General features: G+C 39.0%; 1 protein-coding gene across 37 annotated transcripts in view; it reads right to left on the bottom strand.

The window, feature by feature from the left end:
* PAK3 (p21 (RAC1) activated kinase 3) overlaps positions 1–19,060 on the bottom strand; it is a 257,980-nt gene that overhangs the window by 16,497 nt on the left and 222,423 nt on the right. For all 37 annotated transcript variants that reach the window (XM_070606575.1, XM_070606561.1, XM_070606587.1 and 34 more), the window contains 5 exons: positions 12,916–12,964; positions 12,487–12,599; positions 10,634–10,751; positions 9,093–9,192; positions 8,390–8,586 (listed from right to left, as the gene is read on the bottom strand). In XM_070606575.1, the coding sequence (XP_070462676.1) occupies positions 8,390–8,586; positions 9,093–9,192; positions 10,634–10,751; positions 12,487–12,599; positions 12,916–12,964 (577 nt within the window). The remainder of the gene's footprint in view (positions 1–8,389; positions 8,587–9,092; positions 9,193–10,633; positions 10,752–12,486; positions 12,600–12,915; positions 12,965–19,060) is intronic.

Raw genomic sequence — 19,060 nt, 5'->3', positions numbered from 1 at the left:
ACAGGCTCCCAGCTGAGCCCGTAAAAATCTATCTAACATACAATGTAACTGAACTATAAGACCAAGAGGGCTATTCATCTGTATCTCAATATCTGTATAAATACTATGTCCATGGGAAGTATTAATAGCTAACATTTATTGACTGATTACGATTAGCTCACTTAATCCATATAACAACACCCTGATTCCCAATTGACAGACGAAGAAACTGAGGCCTGTGGGGTTAATATAATAACTTGTCGAATATCATACAACTAGCAATGAGGGAATCAATATTTGAATTCAGGGAGTGTGAGTCTAGAGTCCATGTTCTTGGCCACTGACTGCACAATATCACTTCACACGGTTCCCAGTCTCTGAGGTAGGAATTCTCACAGCAGAGGCAGACAGGGGCTCTTCAAGAAATGAGGCACACAGAGCATTAGCAACTCCACCTCTACCTCTACAGAGGAAATGGACTCTCTTGAGGTCATTTTCTATTTGCTTGGAAATAGGGAACAAAGGGCAGGTACTCAGAGGGTTTCACCCTGTACTCCCCAGTGTTTATATACATGTTGAGAGTTTATGAGCAGCTCGTATTCTGGTTGTTGCCTGCAACCTACTGATGTCCTGGTTCCTTTCTCATTTTAGAATTTTCAACTACCTTTGAGTGTTTTATGAGAGAGATTTGGCAACAAGTGACTTGACACCTTATGACTTAGTTTACATGTGACCTGGGATTTCAGAGGTTAAAGGCCAGAGTGTATTGCTGCCTCTGATGTGTTTATGGTTCTCATGAAAGGCCCTGACATTTCTTTCTTTCTACGAAGAAAGTAAATGGGGCCAAATCTGCAAAAGGAAATTACCACATTATAACGTTTTATTCTATACTTTGACTTATTCAACCCAACAGTCCAGTGTGATAACTGCATAAGCAATGTGGTGTAAGTTAGCTCCTTACTTGTCCTGCATAGTAGTTCTCATCTGTCACCAAATTATGCGGAGTGGGCTTTGTTGTTGTTGTTTAATCCTTTAAAAGTCATTTAAAATGAATCTATTATAGATTATCCCCTTATTGGTTGATGGTAAAAGATAATTAGGAACTACTGACTCTTTAGGTGTTGGTCAAGCTTTAAAGTGCTCCTTTCAAGCATAAAGGACTGGCCACTGCCAGAAAATAAAGACCAGATGACTCTGACAATGTATGTGCTCATTCTAATCTCTCAGAATTAATAATGCTTGTCAAGAAACATGGAGCAGGCTATGCATGCACAGGAAGCAACCCGGGCAGTCCAAGCAGCACCTAAGGTGTAGAACCACAGAGGATTTGGAAATGGCGGGTGGGAGTAGGCACAGAGCTAGATAAGGAAGGAAAGCAAAATGGAGCAGGAGGTAGAGAAGAAAAGCTGTGAGAAGCAGAGGGAGCAAAGATAGGGGCCAAAGGACAATGGTGAGAGAAGGTGGCTGGTAGAATGCAGAGGAAGGGAAATGAAGATAAAGCATAAAAGACCAGGGAGATCAAGGGGACCTGATCCTAGGTCCAATTCTGCTACTGTCTCATTTCTCTGGTCCTTTTCTCACAAAACTTCTCAAAACGTTGTCTATATTTGGTATCTTGACTTCCTCACCTCCCATTTTCTCCTCATCCCACACCTCATTTCTAGTTCTAAGGTACTATTTAATATTATACATTTGTTCATATCTCATTTCAGAATATTAGAGTAAGAAAGGACCAACTCCCTGATTCTTTCAGGCTTTTCCAAATTATGATATTAAGACCAAAACAGCCAGATTGTGATGAGATCGGTGAGACGTGAATCACTGCTCACATAAATGAGTTTCAACTTCTATTTTATTTACAGTTCATCAGTGGAACCGCTCTGGTTACAGTAACATACAACTCTTCCCATCACACCCCACATTGTAGACCACGGTCCTTGCAGCAGTTTTATCACTGCAGTGCTCTTCCCTGGCTTCTCCCTGAGATTCCTGTCAGATTGGGGTTGCCCAGTCCCACATATAGCATGTTTCATGTCATGATCAAGTGTCTTTACTTGGTAGGAAAAGAGGGATCATTCCACTCTATGGGATACAGATTTAGTCAGGAGGTGATGAGGGAGATGCCTTTGAGCTGCTTTCTGACAATCACAACACACACTCAAACCATGGCCTTTCCAGCAGTCAGGGAAAGCTGTGGCCTATCTACAGCCTAAGAACACATAATGAGAGTAAGAGACATGTGAGTTTCCCCTTTTATTTCAGTAAATCTCATGTGAAAGCCCAATATAGAAAACAAATTAAAGAGGAACTGTTCTGGTGGAATCAAGAGCCTATGACCTCTCCCTTGGGCCCTTCAAGCCCAAGGAACTCGAAGGAATTCTAGGGCTTCTTGGAGTCCACTGGTAACAAATAATCTAGTCAAATTCCACTGATTTGAAGTGATAAGGAAATGGAAGCTCAGTGAAAAGTAACCTATTCAAGGTCATGGAGTTCCTGACTGGCAGACATGGGAATGGAATTTACTCTTCAATTCACATAAGGTATACAGTTGATAAAAACACTGGAAACCTCCCTGTCCAGTCCTCTCACATTCATTGGCCACTCCTAGATGAAAAGTACTGATGAATTTTGCCATCTAAGCACTGGGGCAATTCTTTACCAAAAAAAAAGGAAGGGGCAAGGGGGAAGGGTCAGAAAGAAAGAAATAGAGAAAGAGAAGAAGGGAGGGGGAGAGGAAGAGAGAAAGAGAGAAAGAAGCTGCAGAAAAAAGGTCAGCCTAGTCCTTGGGATAATGTTAGCACTTTGGCTCTCCCAGCTATAGAGCTAAGACTGCCTTAATCAAGCTAACTTTCTCTGCCAAGAGGCTTATGCAAGACATATCAGAGTATCCTTTCATCAGAATGCAAAGGATCTTCTAAAATAATGTTGTAACCAGGTTTGAAAAAGTATGTGTCAAAATGATGACAAAAGGTCAAAAATGATCTTAATTATCAAGAAATTCTTAATTTTCTTGGTGAAGTCAATTTTTCATTAGCAAAAACAGATTTTAAAAGCCATAGAATAAAACACGTGAGTGGGCATTTCAGTGGACAAATGCCCATCATCACATTCTTTGATTCGTCTATTTAGAATGAACTTTGATTTCAAGGGACTTAACTACTTAGTTATAGGTCTGGTACCTATTAGGGCAATAGGCATATACATCCTTGGCCTCTTCCCAAGCCATGCTTTAAGGACACTGAGGAATGATAAGACAATAGTAGGACAAGGGACTATCAGTCTTGGCTAACGGTAAGTCCCTGGTCACCACGTTTTTAATCTTTCTTTCCCTTCTCTTCACCTGGTCAGAGTCTCAGATTTTAGTTTGCTGTGGAATCAATTTCTCCTTTGGCTGTCTTCTGGGTCATAACTCACCATTTTGAGCTGTCTGCTTCTGAATTACAATCTAAATGAGACTTGCAGCTTTTCTATGGCTAGGTCCCATTTTCCTATGCTAAAATTCCTGACAACAAATGATTCTTAAGAGCTGTCTATCTTTTGACAGGCAATATTTTTTTCTGATTAAAAAGAAAGCCCGTTACTGTTCTATAATTATTTTAGTTGCAGTTATCCCAACTGGCCCCTCCTTTTAGGCATAGGTCTGCCCTCAAAGTAGGAGTGTCAACAAACCATCAATAAACCTTGCTGTTCCATAGTGGCTTACGGAAAAAGAAGGGAATGCTCCCAGCTCTTCCTGAAATACATTCAAAACAATATTGACTGAGTGCTAGCAAAGTATGCTTGCTTCTCTGGCACTCAGGAAGTTTATGTCTGACTTTAATTCCAAATGAGCACGCGCCATCAAACCCAGACATTCCAATCTACAACACAGGTTCCAGTGGTTGGAGGGAGCGAGAAGCTCTTTGGCCCTTAGTTGCTGTTTTTTAGTTGCTGGAGATTCTCTTCTGCTTAACTCGCTTCGCTAGATGTACAAACTAACCAGAATTTCCCTGGCTCTATGATAAAAAGTAAGAATAAATAAAATTTGTGTTTAAGTGCAGAGAAAGGGGGAGTAGAGAGCTTCCTAGTGTCGACAACAGGTCTGAATTTAGATTTCTCCCTGGCCATACAGGTAATGTACTCCTAATCATGAGTAGTCAGACTGATGGCTTTATTATCACCAATATGTGCTACGTACTCAGTAGCCAGCACATTTTGACACTGAACTCCATTTTCAGGAGAAGCAAAATTGAAAAGGAAAATGGCATTTCATGGAGGTATATGCTCAACTAATGTCATTTTTATTTTGATAATGTTGCTAGACTGGTAAATCAGAGAATGTCAGAGTGTGTCAGGATTTCAACAAGGCTTTGACAGAGTTACTCATGATATTTTTTTTTAGATGAAATGGAGAAATGTGGGCAGAATGAGAGTGTCTCTTTTCTGGTTGAACAACCATGCTTAAAGAGGGCTGATGAAGAATTGTTTTTCAGTCTAGACAGGGTTCTATAAAGGGCTTGCCACAGAGCTTTGTATTTGGTCTAGTCCTTGGGGTGGGAACCTGACGTCATTGGTTCTTAAAGTTCCACAGGTGATTCGGTATGTGACCACGGAGGAGAACCACTGGTATAGGATCAGTGGTTCACATACTATACTACATACTGTTTTTAGCATTCAGATATCTCTTATTGATACCAATAACTATCTTCCCAAGGTCCAATGTTGGATACGGTTTCTCAGATGCTTAAAACAAGGGTAGAAAGAGAACACTTAAAGTTCATTTCAGCTAGGATAAAGGTTTGGGAAATTACACATAAAACAGGGCTCCACCCACAGGGTCCATGGGGACCTCAACTGGATTTCACTGAGACATTTCGCAAATACCAAATTCCATCAAAATCCATTGACAAGAATAGCCTCATTATGTGTGAATGCAAAGTTAATAAAGAGGCACTCTTGGTACTGAGGACAAAACAAACCAAAGACTTGTTTTATGGAAATGATTGTGCCTCCTTATTTAGAATCAGGTCAGTATAATCACAGGTTTAAAAAATATATATCTTCAATTAACAAAAAAGTTGGGGAGATAAGCAGAACACCAACATCTGATTTGCATATCCACAGGGAACGTTCGATTTTAACCCCAGTCACTTTGGCAAACAGAAATAACAAAGCACTTTATTATTGGAGACCGCACTAAAAATGTCCATGGGTCACAGAACAACATGTCTAAGGCCAATTACACTGAGTGCAAAGACTTCAAGCAGTGGGGGACGGTAAGAAGCTTGTCTCCTCTCTGTCTCTGGATGGGTATCAACCTTATAACATCAGCACAGTTAATAACTTTCTGACCTTTAAAAGGCATTTTATGAGCAAATTACGTACAGAGCAAATTACATTTTTAAAAATCCCAACCACTTTTTAACTATGGGGAAAAAGTAGCTAATTCCTTGAGTCAATGATACGTTAAACAGGCAATATTCATGGGGGGGCTGTTCAGTTGTAAGTGACACAACAAAGACATAAAAAAGCCACAGTGAAATGCAAACAACCTTCAGAAGCATAGCCCCAGACTTCACCTTTAACCTCTCCTGTTCAGTGTTACATGTTCACGATAATTTGTACTGAACTGTGCAGAACCCTCCACTCCTTAAGGGGATGGGAGTATAGCCAGTGTGGAGGGGAAGATCTTCGGGGGAAGTGGGGAACCTAATCTGCCTTCATGAATGGGTAAAAAGCACCCTAAGAATCCTCTCTCTCTTTTTCCTTTCTCACTTTTCTATTCATATATAAATGTCTCCCTCTATATATTTCCTATAAAGAGCTAGACACTGTGCTAGGTGATTTACAGGCATTATTTTACTTGGCTTTCACGCTAACTTTGAAAGATAGATATCACCCTCATGTTACACAAAGGAAACAGGCTTATAAATATTTTAAATGATGTGCTGAAGGTCACAGAGCTTGTAGGTTGTCGAGCCAGGACACATCCAGATCTGCCTGACTACAAGGGCTGAATTTCTTTTCACATCAAAACACCACCCTCTACTCTACCACCATCTTCCTTACACTTATTTCCTTCTTTCCTCCTCAAAGCTTGAAGTGGTGGATGGGTGGCAGTATTGGAAGGATTTTAAAGAAAGAAGGACTAACTAGTTCCCTTTTATACCTCTCCTGAAGCTCTGCGGTTTTTCTATTTCCCCACACATGGCCTGGTTACCAGGATCCAAGAAAACACAGGCTTCCTACAAGCTCATGTTATATTTTCTTTTTTCTCCAATCTCTCCATGGTTTCAGTGACTACATTTTTCAAATCCTAAACAAGGGCATATAGCCTGAGACATTGTGTTTTCTCTAAGAGAACACGAAGACAACATATTTAAAATCAAAAACTAAAAAAGTACTCATGGTGCCTAGCAGAGAGATAGAGGGCTGGCTCAATATGGACATGCTGATTGATTCATTGGAGGGTGATCACACACAGGGAGTAATGAGCAAAGTTGAGTAAATCCTTATCAGTAGAATTCTACAGGGTGGTCTTTCTGACGCGTCTTTTTGTTATAGCCTTAATGTAGGCTTCCTGAACTTGGTGGCTTGTTAATCTGCAAGTACTTGTTAAGATAGAAGCCTGTGGATTCTAAGAGACAAGCTGTTAATTATGAGTTCTAATCCCAGGCTAGAAGATGCCTATAAAGATTAAAACTTGTTTCCTTTTTTCTAACAATAACAGCCTAGCTCAAGAGCGATCAATTGTAATTGGGGAACTGAAGAAGGTAATAAATGCATTACTGAGACCAGTTGCTTTACAGAGCCATTTATTTAATCCTTAAATTTTTCAGGTTGTAAATTACTCATTAGAAGGCAGAAAGCTAAATAGTCATAATCCGTTTAGTGCCTCCAAACTCCAAAGACTTAAGGGGAGGAAATCCATGGAAACAAGAGGCCTGATGTGCTCTTTCACTGCTATTTTTAATGGACAAAGGTGGTTAAACAATAAGGGCGAGTCCATGTAATTATCCTGATGTGCTGGTCTGTAGGTCAGGGGTGGGCTTAGTTAGATTCATAGAGGACTGACCCACAAACGGTGGGAAAATGTCTCTTCATTTCCACTCAGCCCTGCAGGCAGCTAATCAATGTGCACATCTCACTTCCAGACTGTTTCATGAGACCAGAGCAATAGCCCACAGCATTCATTAGAGCTTCACTCCTATCTGTTGTTTTCTAATCAGTGCAGGGATAGGACAAGAGGCGAAATACCAGAGAGGGAATTAGGAAGGGGTGAGGAGGAGGCTGTCCTCCTCTCCATATAGGGAGTGCAGCTGCCAATTACAAAATGTTCAACTGCAAAAACAACTAGACAATTAGTTTGTAGGTTTCTTTACATGTATAGAAAGCCACATATTTTTTGCTCGAATATGGATTTCATAAGCTTAACACGTAAACACTTAACCATTTACTAAGGACAATGTTTTATGTATACCAAGGGTAAAATTCAATGTTAGAATCTTAGTGGTAATGATGCAAACAATATGCAAGATGCCTTTAGCACTGGCACTCTGCATGCGTTTTGAGAGTAGAATCTGAATCTGTGCATATGTCCTCTTTTCAAGTTCTATGCCCTTTATATATACAATACAGCTTCCGGCTTACCCTTAGGTTATATACAAGAAAATAGCTTCTGGCTCACTTCTGTACAGAGCAAGCATTTCTTTCACATTCCTTTGCCTTTTCTTCTTATGATCAACAGCACATTTCTGAATAAAGATGATGGTGTTAGGCTATGAGATGGAGCTGTTTTCTTTGCAGAGGTAACCATACGGCATAAGGATCAAACCTTTGATTCTGCAGTAGCAAACTGAGTTACCCAACACCAACTATTTCCATTCATGTTCTACTTGACAGTCTAATTAAGTTTGTGATTTCACCAGTCTGGCGCTGTGTCTATCTTGTGTTCCTTTCAATACCCACCAAGCTGTTGTTGCTCAATAAATCATTACTGATAATGAAACAAAATTTAATTTTAAAAGTTATAGCTGCTCTGGAAATGTATTTATTTACTTTGTTAAAATAACTATAAATCAAGTTTTTCCTAGATAGATCATTTAACCATAGCAATTGTTAAAAATACTCTTTTCGTCTCACATCTTACTTAAAAAAAGCTCTACTTTCCTAACAGCAGAAAGCTATACTAAAATATTTTAAAGACCCTTGACATTAGAAATACTGATTCAAAGCATTTGAGAAAACTGTTCAGACATCTTAAGATAAACTGAAAACAACTCATAATAATTTTGGAAATTATAACTTGGCACTTCCATGGCACTTGTCCCAGGAAAGAGCCCATTCTGGCCATTTGTAGTGAAAGCATGAAATGACGTTTGGCCTTTTCCTTTTCCTAGGGATGAAGTACTTGAGTTTGCTGTTGACTTACCCTGAGTGGATTTTCATTAAGGTAAGGAGGTTCACCTTCCACCATTTCGATTGCCATAATCCCCAGAGACCAGATATCAACTTTCGGACCATAAGCTTTTCTAGTCACCACCTCAGGTGCCATCCAATAGGGAGTTCCCACCATAGTGCTTCGTTTACTTTGCTCAGGGGTGATCTGAGCGCAGAACCCAAAATCAGCTGCAGAGAAGAAAAGTCAGTTAAAATCAGCTCGAATTATTTTTCTTTTACAATAGGTCATTTTCAATTACGGCTGTACCCTCCTTTGTTAGACACTGAGCTTCCACAACTGCCTAGCTCATATCCTTTTATTAACTTCATCTCTCAGCTGGTCCTGATTTTAAAAGGGTCTGAAATAACTGACTGATAGGATGTCATTTTTACTAAACCTCAATATGGTTCCCTCCCTATCACTGTTCCCTGCAACTTACAGAATCCTTCAGTTTTCTAATTAGGTATTTGTCATCCAGCAGATGGAAGTGACTAGAAATTCTGAAATATTAATCCTAAAAAGTTCAGTCGTGTTCTACAGGAATGCAGTGTTAGAAACATTCTTTACTTCAAACTGGGCTCTAAATGCTTTCAAACCAATCACTTTCAATAGCCATTATCTTCTCAAGATAGACAGTAAAAGGGCAAAATTTCCCCGACACTCTCTCAAACACCATCTGAACCAAAATACCTACTCAATTTAACAGAGCCATCCATCCCAAGGAGAATATTGTCACTTTTTATGTCTCTATGGATCACTTGGTTTGAGTGCAAGAAATCCAAAGCTTGGAGGCACTATTGAATCAGAAAAAAAAGTTCTAATTATATCACAAAGAATTTTTTAAAAATTTGAGTTTCATTCCTAGATAAATTTTAGGCAAGGGTATAATTTTATGTTGTCAAGTGAAATAGATTACACAATGTTTTAACGCTAGTCTGAAGTCACATTACAATTTACATCAGTGATGTTACTTAGCATTACACACATGAAGGCACCCGAGTCAGACTAGGACATGAAGAGTGATGGTGTGATAAGTAGCACTTAATCATCAATACAGTCAAACTAACCAATTAGTATAATCACACTTTGACCTAGTTATCTGGAGGATATGGATTCAGCTCCGTCTTATACAGATGCAGTAAGCTTCTGCGTCCACGGTATGATTTGATTCAGTAGGCCTGGAGTGGGACCCAGGAAACCGCATTTCAAACAAATGCCCCAAGCTGTTTCTGATGAACAGCCAGGTTTCGGAACCACTTCTAGGCTATGAAGTTACTATAGTTACTTGTTTAGAAATGGCTTTGCATCGTAATTCTACAAGATTGAAACCACAGGCTCGGGGTCGAATATTCCCCTGAATATTATTAGTTTGATTTATTGCATGAATAGAAAATGTATGTGTTTGGTGGATATGTGTGCATGTTTGGGGAGAAGGAAACGGGAATGAGAGGAAAACAAGGAAGGAGAAAATTTAAGTGAAAAATTTAAAATAAAGGACAAGCAAAGACTAGCTGAAATTATTTGGTTTTGTTTCCCTATTATTGGTTCTCAAGTTTCAGTGGGCCAGAGTTCCTTCTTGTGTCTATAGAAAACCTCACCACAATGAATGGAGTGGATGGTAATGCCAAGATTAGACTCCAATGAGGAATGTGATTTTTTAATATTGAAAAAAATTAACATAATAAAGTATCTTTAGTTTAGCTTGAAACTAGGGATATGACACTGTTATTGGAAAAGAGGCAAACCCTCAGATCCACTGGAGGGCTAGGGGGGAGGTCCAGACTATTCTGTGAAAGAAAGTACTTTCTGGGCTGAGGAAAGACCTTGCTTAAATTGCCTTCTAGAAAATGATGGGATTATACCGTGGTCTTTATTTTACATGGCTCACATTGCACATGGAGGACAAAATAACTATCATGTAAAAATTTCCCTAAATTGGAAAGAAGTTCCATGCCAACATCACTGCTTTCCATGTTCACTGGCACTACAGCATGCAGGCTTAGATATGGCACCTTGTGAACAGCATAATGGAACTCAAAGGATCCAGAGCAAAACAACTAAAGAAAACAAGGAGCTGGAGAGGGATGGGCAGGGGAGTGCTATTAGGTTAGGATTTAATTTGAGGTTAGGTTCTCCAATTTTGTTACTTTGTTGTTATAAACATTCTGAACAACCAGAGATAAAGAACTGCCACTTTTGCTGTTCTTATCAGGTAGAAATGCTCTATTTTCTTACCTCTCTGCAGACAGCTGCTATCTGTCCTTCATCCATACAGGTCTCTGTGACCACATCAGTCAAAGAGCCACCAGCCAAGTATTCCATGACTACCCATAGTTCATCACCCACTAAGTAGCTATAACAAGAAAAGAAAAAGACTTTGACTCAGGCCTAAGGAAGGGGGGACTTCTTTATATTCCCATTAAGAAGGCAATTTGCAGTTAGTTTCTGCGTTTGGCCATATTACATAGCAAGAGGAAAATATTAATGATGGTGATAATGAGACACATCCTTAACATTTGAAGAGAATATACATGGAAAATCAAAGGATCATCAGATAGGACTGTGCACCAAGGAAGAAGGAAAGGAGCAAGGAGGCCTCTAGTGACGGACTACTGTCAGTCATTCCATTATAAAAGCTAGTTTCAATCAACAAGATCAATGAATAGTCCTTTTGGATAACTTGAGCCATAACATTGACTTCTTGGACTGAAATGGCTCATGGCATTCAGATTTATAGGCTATTTATTCAGATCTCGGCATTATTTTTGATTCTACTGAATTAATTACTGAAACATTTTCAAGCAGTTGCTGAATCAAAGAGACTCATGTTTGCAATGGATTTACTGTGCTTCAGTCTCAGTTCTGAAAGAAGTCAGTTGTGACAATGCCCATTATCTTTAAGTAGTTATTGAGGAACACACCCCTAATGATAAAAAATGGGGAAGAAAGACATCAGAGCCCTACAATTCAGGCAAATTCAAATCACCTGGAACCATCTGAAGGCACTCTAGCAGAATGATCTGGTCTCTCTTTTCCCCTGCTCAGCAAGCGAGAGGAATTATAGTGAATGGAATGACCCCAATGGTTCCACCCTGCCCTAAGTTCCACATCAATATGATGCAACACTTTCTATCTAGTGGTGCTCAAACAACAGTGCCCGTAAGAGTCACCTGGGAAGCCTGTTAAAAATGAAAATTCACAGGCTCTACCTCATTAGTTATGGAGAGCAGCCTAGAAATCTCCACTTTTTACAAATGCAATTTTTACAAAATTACAAAAGCAAAGTCACTCTGCTGCAGGTGGTCCCTACATGACACTTTACGAAACACTGATTTCAACTGCAAAATTTGACGCTCCTTTTTTCATCCCCCTTCCCCTCCCTCTGTACCCCTGGTCTACCCGGCGCAACACACAGAAAGCAAGATCTTAAGCTCTTTGAGGTTGTAGACCTAGTCTTATCTCCTTCTATCCTCTCAGAGTACACTGCACAGTGGTGCTAAACAAACACTTACTGAAATTGAGTGAGACAGATGTTAACCACAAGTGAAGAGTTAGTGCTGTCTTTGAATGCCTATTTATAACCCACTGCTAATGCCACTGATGAAAAAGCCATTAATTACCTGGTCTAGGAAAAAGGTTTGAGATTAAAGTCTCAATTCCCTAGACCCCACTGTCGGTTAATCACAAAGCGCCCATTAAAGCAGGGCGAGTGCAGTCAGCCTTCTTCACTTAGACACCCAGAGGCTGTACCAGCTCGAAACAAACACTTGATGAAATGTTTAAAACACCACGGCTCTCTTCTATATGCCATAGTCTATTTCCTGCCAACACGCAGTCGCGATCCTCAAAAGGAAGTTACACACACTGCTCATGTCTAGAAGCAAGACCATGAAATATGTCTTCAAATGTTTTATGGGTGGACAAAGATAAGTGGGTGCAAGTTTAGCAATAGATCTGATACTCTGTGATTTTGTAGCATTTAAGAAATATTTGTAGAATGCTTAGTGAATAGATCCTAAATAAAATAATTTGCCAAGAAAATGACATCCCATAAAGAAAACAAGTACATAATGAGAGAAAACACTTACCTATCTAAATAATTAACAATATTGGGGTTCTTATTTTCCCTCATGACCAGAATTTCATTAATAATTAATTCCTTTTTGGGCTGCTGCTGAAGGTTCATCTGCTTTATGGCCACCTGAATGATGATTAAAATGCAAGAATGAGTTACAATCACTAACGTAAACACCAACGTCCATATTTTTTAGCATACAGAGTAAGACATCGCGATTCTTTATCTTACTAGGCTCTTTCTCAGTGCCACAAACCCATGCCCATTTTATTTGGTCAATCATCAGTGAACCAGCCACTTCAGACACTTTGGACACCAATGAAGCAAACTCCCACGTCAACCTAACGCTACCCATTTTTTCAGGCATAGATGCCATCAAAGAGGAAATCTGACCAATATGAATAAAGGGAAATATAAATTAGGATTGAATGTTAGCGCTTACCTCTTGTCCTGTTGCAATGTCTAGCGCTGTATAAACAGTACCTGATGCCCTGTGAAGGAGAAAATTATCAAATGAATAAGCAATCAAAGTGTTACCAATATATTTTATTTGAAATAAAATGTAATTATTTTCAGGAGAGGGAAATTGGCAAACTCAAGATTAAAGGATGAAGTAAAAACGGAACAACTGTTTTGTATAGTAATTACACCTGAAACGACCATGATGCAGCCCTTTTGGTGGGTCAGCAACTCCAGTCAGACTTTCTGGCAGCAGCCCATGTGCCATGGCATCATGCAGTAATGAACCGAGCAGAATGCCCTTGCTCCTTTTAGGAAACTCCTGGAATATTTGGAATACTCCTTGGATGTTGCAACAACCAACACTGAAGTCCTCTGATTAAACCGAAGTGCAGTTTGGGAAAGACTATATCATCTTTTGCTTAGGCAACTGTAAATTAACCTTTGCTTTTTAGCATATGGACAGAATGGCCTTTTTCATATATTTCTAATTCTTAAGAATATCTTCATCTAACAAATCAATTACTCTCAGGGCTGTATGTTCTCATACCGTAGCTGCACAAAACAATAACAATGTGAGTTTACTGTTGAGCCTTTTTTTTCCTTTTTGCTAGATTTCTCAACAGCTTCTACTATGAGGTTTCACTCCAGCCCACTATCCTTTTAAAATCTATCATTTCTTAAGTCTTGGTAGTACTCATGCTTTCATCCTAACTTCAATTACAGGCCTCCCTTGCTTTGCAAATAGAAATTGTCTAGTAAAGCTGAATTCACAGTAACTTTCTGTGAAACACACATGCACTCTGAACCACCTCCCCACTCCCCCAAAAAAAGAAAAACTTAGTCAACTTTGTTGAAACATTGACGGTGAATAAAGGAATTAGGACGGCGATCAGTTCAGTGACTGACCAGGCATTGTAATGCTCAACATTGTTATTTAAACTTTCTAGTCATTTATTTATCCCTTGCTGTTTTGTTTTCTGAATCCAGAAATTCTTTTTTTATATCAGCCATTTCTTTGTCATTCTTCTCCCTTCTTCTCCCTGAATGATCCAAAATATTTCTCACAGGCCTAGGAAGTTTATATCACCTGCTCCAGGGGAATAAAATAGGTGGTGTAGTATACGGACTGTTTGACTACTACAGAGATCTGAGTTCTAAAATTTGCTCTGACATCATCAAGCTTATGTGACCTTTGGGCTTGTCACTTCTCCTCTCTAAGTTTCAGTCCCCTCACTCAGAAAATAGTGATCACAATAACAGTAAACATATACTGAGCATGTTGTGCATACCAGACACTGCACTAAGAACTTTATATAAATTATCTTATGTAATCTTTATCATATTTCTAAAAGGCAAGTGCTATTATCCCCATGTTACAGATGAGGAACCTGAGACTCTGAGAGGATAAGTAAATCTGTCCAAGGTTATACAGTTTACAATCCAAGACTGACTCTCTTTCTGTAAAACACAGGAAATGGGCAGCTTTATTTCTAAGATTCTCTAATTCCATGATCTAGAGTTTACAAACTCTACTGCCCTTGTCACTCTGCGTGGGTATTTAAATATCTATTGGAACTAGACTGAAAAATTGCACTTAATCAATAGGGTGACCTAAACCAGAATGTGGTCATTTCAGAAATTCCTTAGGTTTGAGGCTTATATCAGACTAATCAGTCTCTCAATTTTGTATGCTTGAGATTCTGGATTCCAAGCACACAGTTGGTGCTCAATAAGTATTTGTTAAATGACTGAATTAATAAAAATCTTTTCAAGCAAACATGCAATTGCCATAAAACCTTTCCTTACTGCGAAAAAAACATTTCTTCTTCTACTTAAATCTACATAAAACACTTTTTTCTTAGAATAAGCTATCAGACTTTCCTAATTTCAGGAGCCAGTTTGTGATTTGTCCTTCTGAACTCAGAGTTACCTGAGTTCAAAGGAATAGATCACCTCAACCTGATGTGTATTTCAGCTGCATAAGCCCTGGGCTACTACTTAAATCTAATTGCAGAATAAGATTCAAAAATGTCTTTTCTTGGTTTATATCTACATACTTAAGCTACCTGTGCAATTTCTTCAGATGCAAAAAAGTGACAGTATCTTAAAAATTAGATAATAATAGTATCCGTCTCATAGGGCTAAACAGAATTGGATGGCACAATCTATGTAAACATTTAGTCCTGTGCCCAGATCAGAGTTGATGCTTAATATGGTAACTCCTATTATTATCATTTGTTGCTGCTGCTGCTGTTACTGATTTCACAGTGGAGGACAACTGATTCACTGAGTTGTTAGTTGGCCCTTCTTATTCTCCCAACCAAAACATCCTTGCTGGTGTCTGTCCCTATTTTTAAAAAGGACAAAGGCCAAAGGTGATCTGCTGGAACACTTTTTAGAAGTTCTACGTCCTTTTTGTGCCTTAGTGAAGTGGTTTTGCCTTTTTCTTTAAGTTTGGAATGCCTTTATCAAATGAAACCATATGCAGAAACCCTCTGTATAAAAGGGAAGCTGCTCCAGTTAAACTAGGGAGGGAGGCCCAAAATTCCTGCCACCCCCACCCCCAACCTCCCAAGCCAATTTCCACTGTCCTAGGGGCTAAAATTGTGATTGACTCGGAGTGCAAGGGGGATTAGCATTTAACATCTCCAGAGCTTTGCCTTTCAAATCCTTGGTTATTTTGCCGGCCACCTCCCTCAGCATTTCATTGTCTTAAAATTGCTAGAGCCCTAACCCTGAAATCCCAATATCCTGGGTTTTATGGCATTCTGTGGTATAGAATTGCCACAAATCCCTAATCCACAGAAGTTTAAAGAACCTGAAACTTTAGAACATAGGTTATTAACTAAAAAAAATGAGCTTTTATCCTCACTTCCCCTTACCCCCACCTTACTGCATATGTGTAATTGTCTAGTAGGAGCCATTTTTCCCTTCCCCTCAACTCTTGATCCCAGTCTGAAAATGGTGATATCCTCGTTCACCCCACTTCCCATTCCCTCCCCCACACCAAACATGTTGTTTCGCATTTGGAATTCACTGCTCTGACCAATAAGTTGTTGGTTGGCCCAACTTCTAGCCTTTATAGAATCCTCAATTCAAATGCACAAACTCAGCACTAACCTGCAGAGTAAAACATAGTGCTCTGTCTCCAGCTCCATCTTAGCACTTTTCCGCACCCCAGTTCTGATGCCCTTCCTTTCCAGCAATTTAAAATTCAACTGATAAAAATGTGAATCTTTCTCCCTCTCTTACTTACCTATTAAAACACACTCTTTGCCCACTGATGGGTTAAGAACCGTAGTCCTCACCATCTACTCAAACCTCCCCAGGTTCAAATCCTACCAGTTCTTAGTTGTATGACCCTGGGTACATAATTTAACCTCTTTGTGGCTCAGGATTAGAGGAGGATTAAATGTATACAGTCTTTAAAACCATCCTGGCATATAGTAATTGCCCCCAAATAATAATAATAATAATAATAATAATAATAATAATAATAATAAAGCAGTAGTAGTAATAGTTATTATTATTATTAGGTTGATTGCTACCTAATACATTCCCAAACTAGGTTCCCAAACTGTAATCTTTGGATCCCTAGGAATCTTTTTAAGTAACTGAGAGTTTCCAAGATATCTCGATGTTTCAAATTCATAAGAGAAATTTGGTGTTTACCGAAAATGAAGCTAAATAAAATATCGCATATATTTCCTTTTAGCTAGAATTTTATCAACTTGTGATTATATTGCATATCTCATGCTGATCAAAAGCTCTAAGAAGCAGTTATACATATTTCTTTTTGCTTATAAAGTATGAGAAATAAACTATTATTTAATAAATATAGTTTAATAGTTACAATTATTCATAACCTGGAGTTCACAAAGGCAAATAATTAAAGGGCTCCTTGGTGGTGAAGTTGAGAAGCACTCTCCATGTAATAAGGGAAGCACAGTAGTGTAGCTCCGAAAGAAACAATCGCTGAGCCTACAAGATGCCACACTGATTCACAAAAGACAAGCTTTGCAACAGCCTAGAGTATGTCGAAGTATCTCAATGGGTATCTTTAAAAATCAGTCAGTCATTTTAACAGGAAAAAGTCAGTATCATGCAGCACTTTAAGACATAAGGATGCCAAAAATCAAACTAAGAAAGATGGGAGATGAAACTCCTAATTTTCTGGTATATTGGGGCTGGTGTGCTGAAATGGTCAGCACTGTCGATTTGATTTTTATGCCATTTAATTACATTGATCCCCATTATCCCTCCATTCTAGTTATATTAAAGCTAGATTGCTATAAGAAGAACATTTTTTTATGATGAGGATTTTGTTTATTCCAAACCTCAGTCTCTCAGATGGTATAAAGAAATCATGCATTATCAGGACTCAAGGGAAAATAGAGATCATCCAGTTTAACCTCCTCATTACAGATGAGAAACCTGAAGCACAGAGTAGGAGGGGTATGCCCAAGATGACACAGCTAGTAAGTAACAAAAGTCTCCTAATGCTGAGCAAGAGATATTTCAGTTAACCTACACTATGGTTCAAGAATATTAAAGTAACAGATTGCTCAACCGTTGGGCCTCATCATCAATTACAGTGCGACGTGTACTGCTGGGCTCTTGGTATCACATTAGACACTTTATCAACAGTTTCTCCCTGACCTGGCCAAGTACTTAATACTCAAATGGAAACATTGGCATCTAGCCCAAAAGGTCTAGAAAGAAACAAATAATTCACTATTTCTCCCTTTTCCTCCCAAGACAAGTCAGTTTAATTATCAGCAATCTTCATCAGATTTTGATGTTTCCTGCCAAGAGCCAATGTCAAGCCATGATCATGAGTAGTTGCCAAAGCAGCAACGTGGTAAAATTTACAGTTTAGATAAATCATACCAATTTCAGCATAGAAACGGTTTAGAGGAGGGAAAGAAGGGCAGGGAAGTGAGGCTAGGAGGAGGCTCCTAGACTGGAAGTAAAAGAAAAAGGGCAGGCAGACTAGAGGGCTCAATGGGGTCCAAGGCGACTCTGGTAGGAATAAGAGTGAGGGAGCCAGAAAGATAGGATAACTTTCACATTTAAGGTTTTACAAGTACAAATCTGGTGCCAAAGAGGTCATACTCAGTGATTTAATCCACATTTGGGATTGTTATTTTTTATGTCTATTCCTACTTCTGCTGTTACTGCTGCTAAAAAAGACTCTATCATTTATTGAGCCTTACTTTCTGCCTGTTCTCTGTAAATGGATGATCTCACTTAATGCTCACCCTATACAACAAATTGGAACTGGGAAATGGTAGTAACTTGCCCAAGGTTACACAGGTAGTCAGCAGCTGAACTAAAAAATGCATTAGTTTGACTCCACAGCCCATGCTCTAAACCACCTTTTCATGTTCTGTTATAGATTAGCATTTTTACAACAACGCCGAGTGCAAGTGTGATACTTCCCAAAGTCCACGTTTGTATCTACTTTGCTAAACTGCCCCCCTAAAATATTTCTCTTGCCTCTAATTTTCTGCTCACTTAGTCTATGTGCCCTTTGTAAGCCATTTAGTTTATCCCTGGACATGGTATGTTTGATTCCTTTGGCATAACCATACAAGATGGTTCTATTTTCTGACTCAGTTAAGATTGGTCATGTGTCCAAGAGTGGACTAGGCCTCAGATTAGTTCTTAGGACTGGACTTTATCTTTTGCTGAGTATTTAAGATACAGTTACTACTTGTAGGCCCCTATTCAGAAATTGTCTCGCTATATTAATGCACTTAACATAAAAATACATAGATATCATATAGTCCAATAATATCATACATTTATTTATTTTGTTGAGACATTTGCCCTTTAGGCTCAGGAATGGTGATGAACAGTGTTAACATTACATGCAGTAACTCTTTCGGAGAGAGAGTTTCAGAGTGTTTTCTTTTGTATAATTCACCTCTTGAAAATGTATCCCTAAATCAAAAAAAGTAAAATTATGTAAAAATCATGTTATCTCAGTACCTTTCTAAGAACACAGGATGTAGCCAGGGCCAGGTGGTACAGTCTTTAATTACTAGGATTATAAATCAGAACAGGGAATTTTCTGTTCTTTAGCTGGGGCATGACTTTTCCCCGAGTATTCATGGTCATCT

Source organism: Equus przewalskii, chromosome X, assembly GCF_037783145.1.
Source record: "Equus przewalskii isolate Varuska chromosome X, EquPr2, whole genome shotgun sequence".
Taxonomy (NCBI): domain Eukaryota; kingdom Metazoa; phylum Chordata; class Mammalia; order Perissodactyla; family Equidae; genus Equus; species Equus przewalskii.
This window is presented reverse-complemented; position numbering and strand designations above follow the sequence as displayed.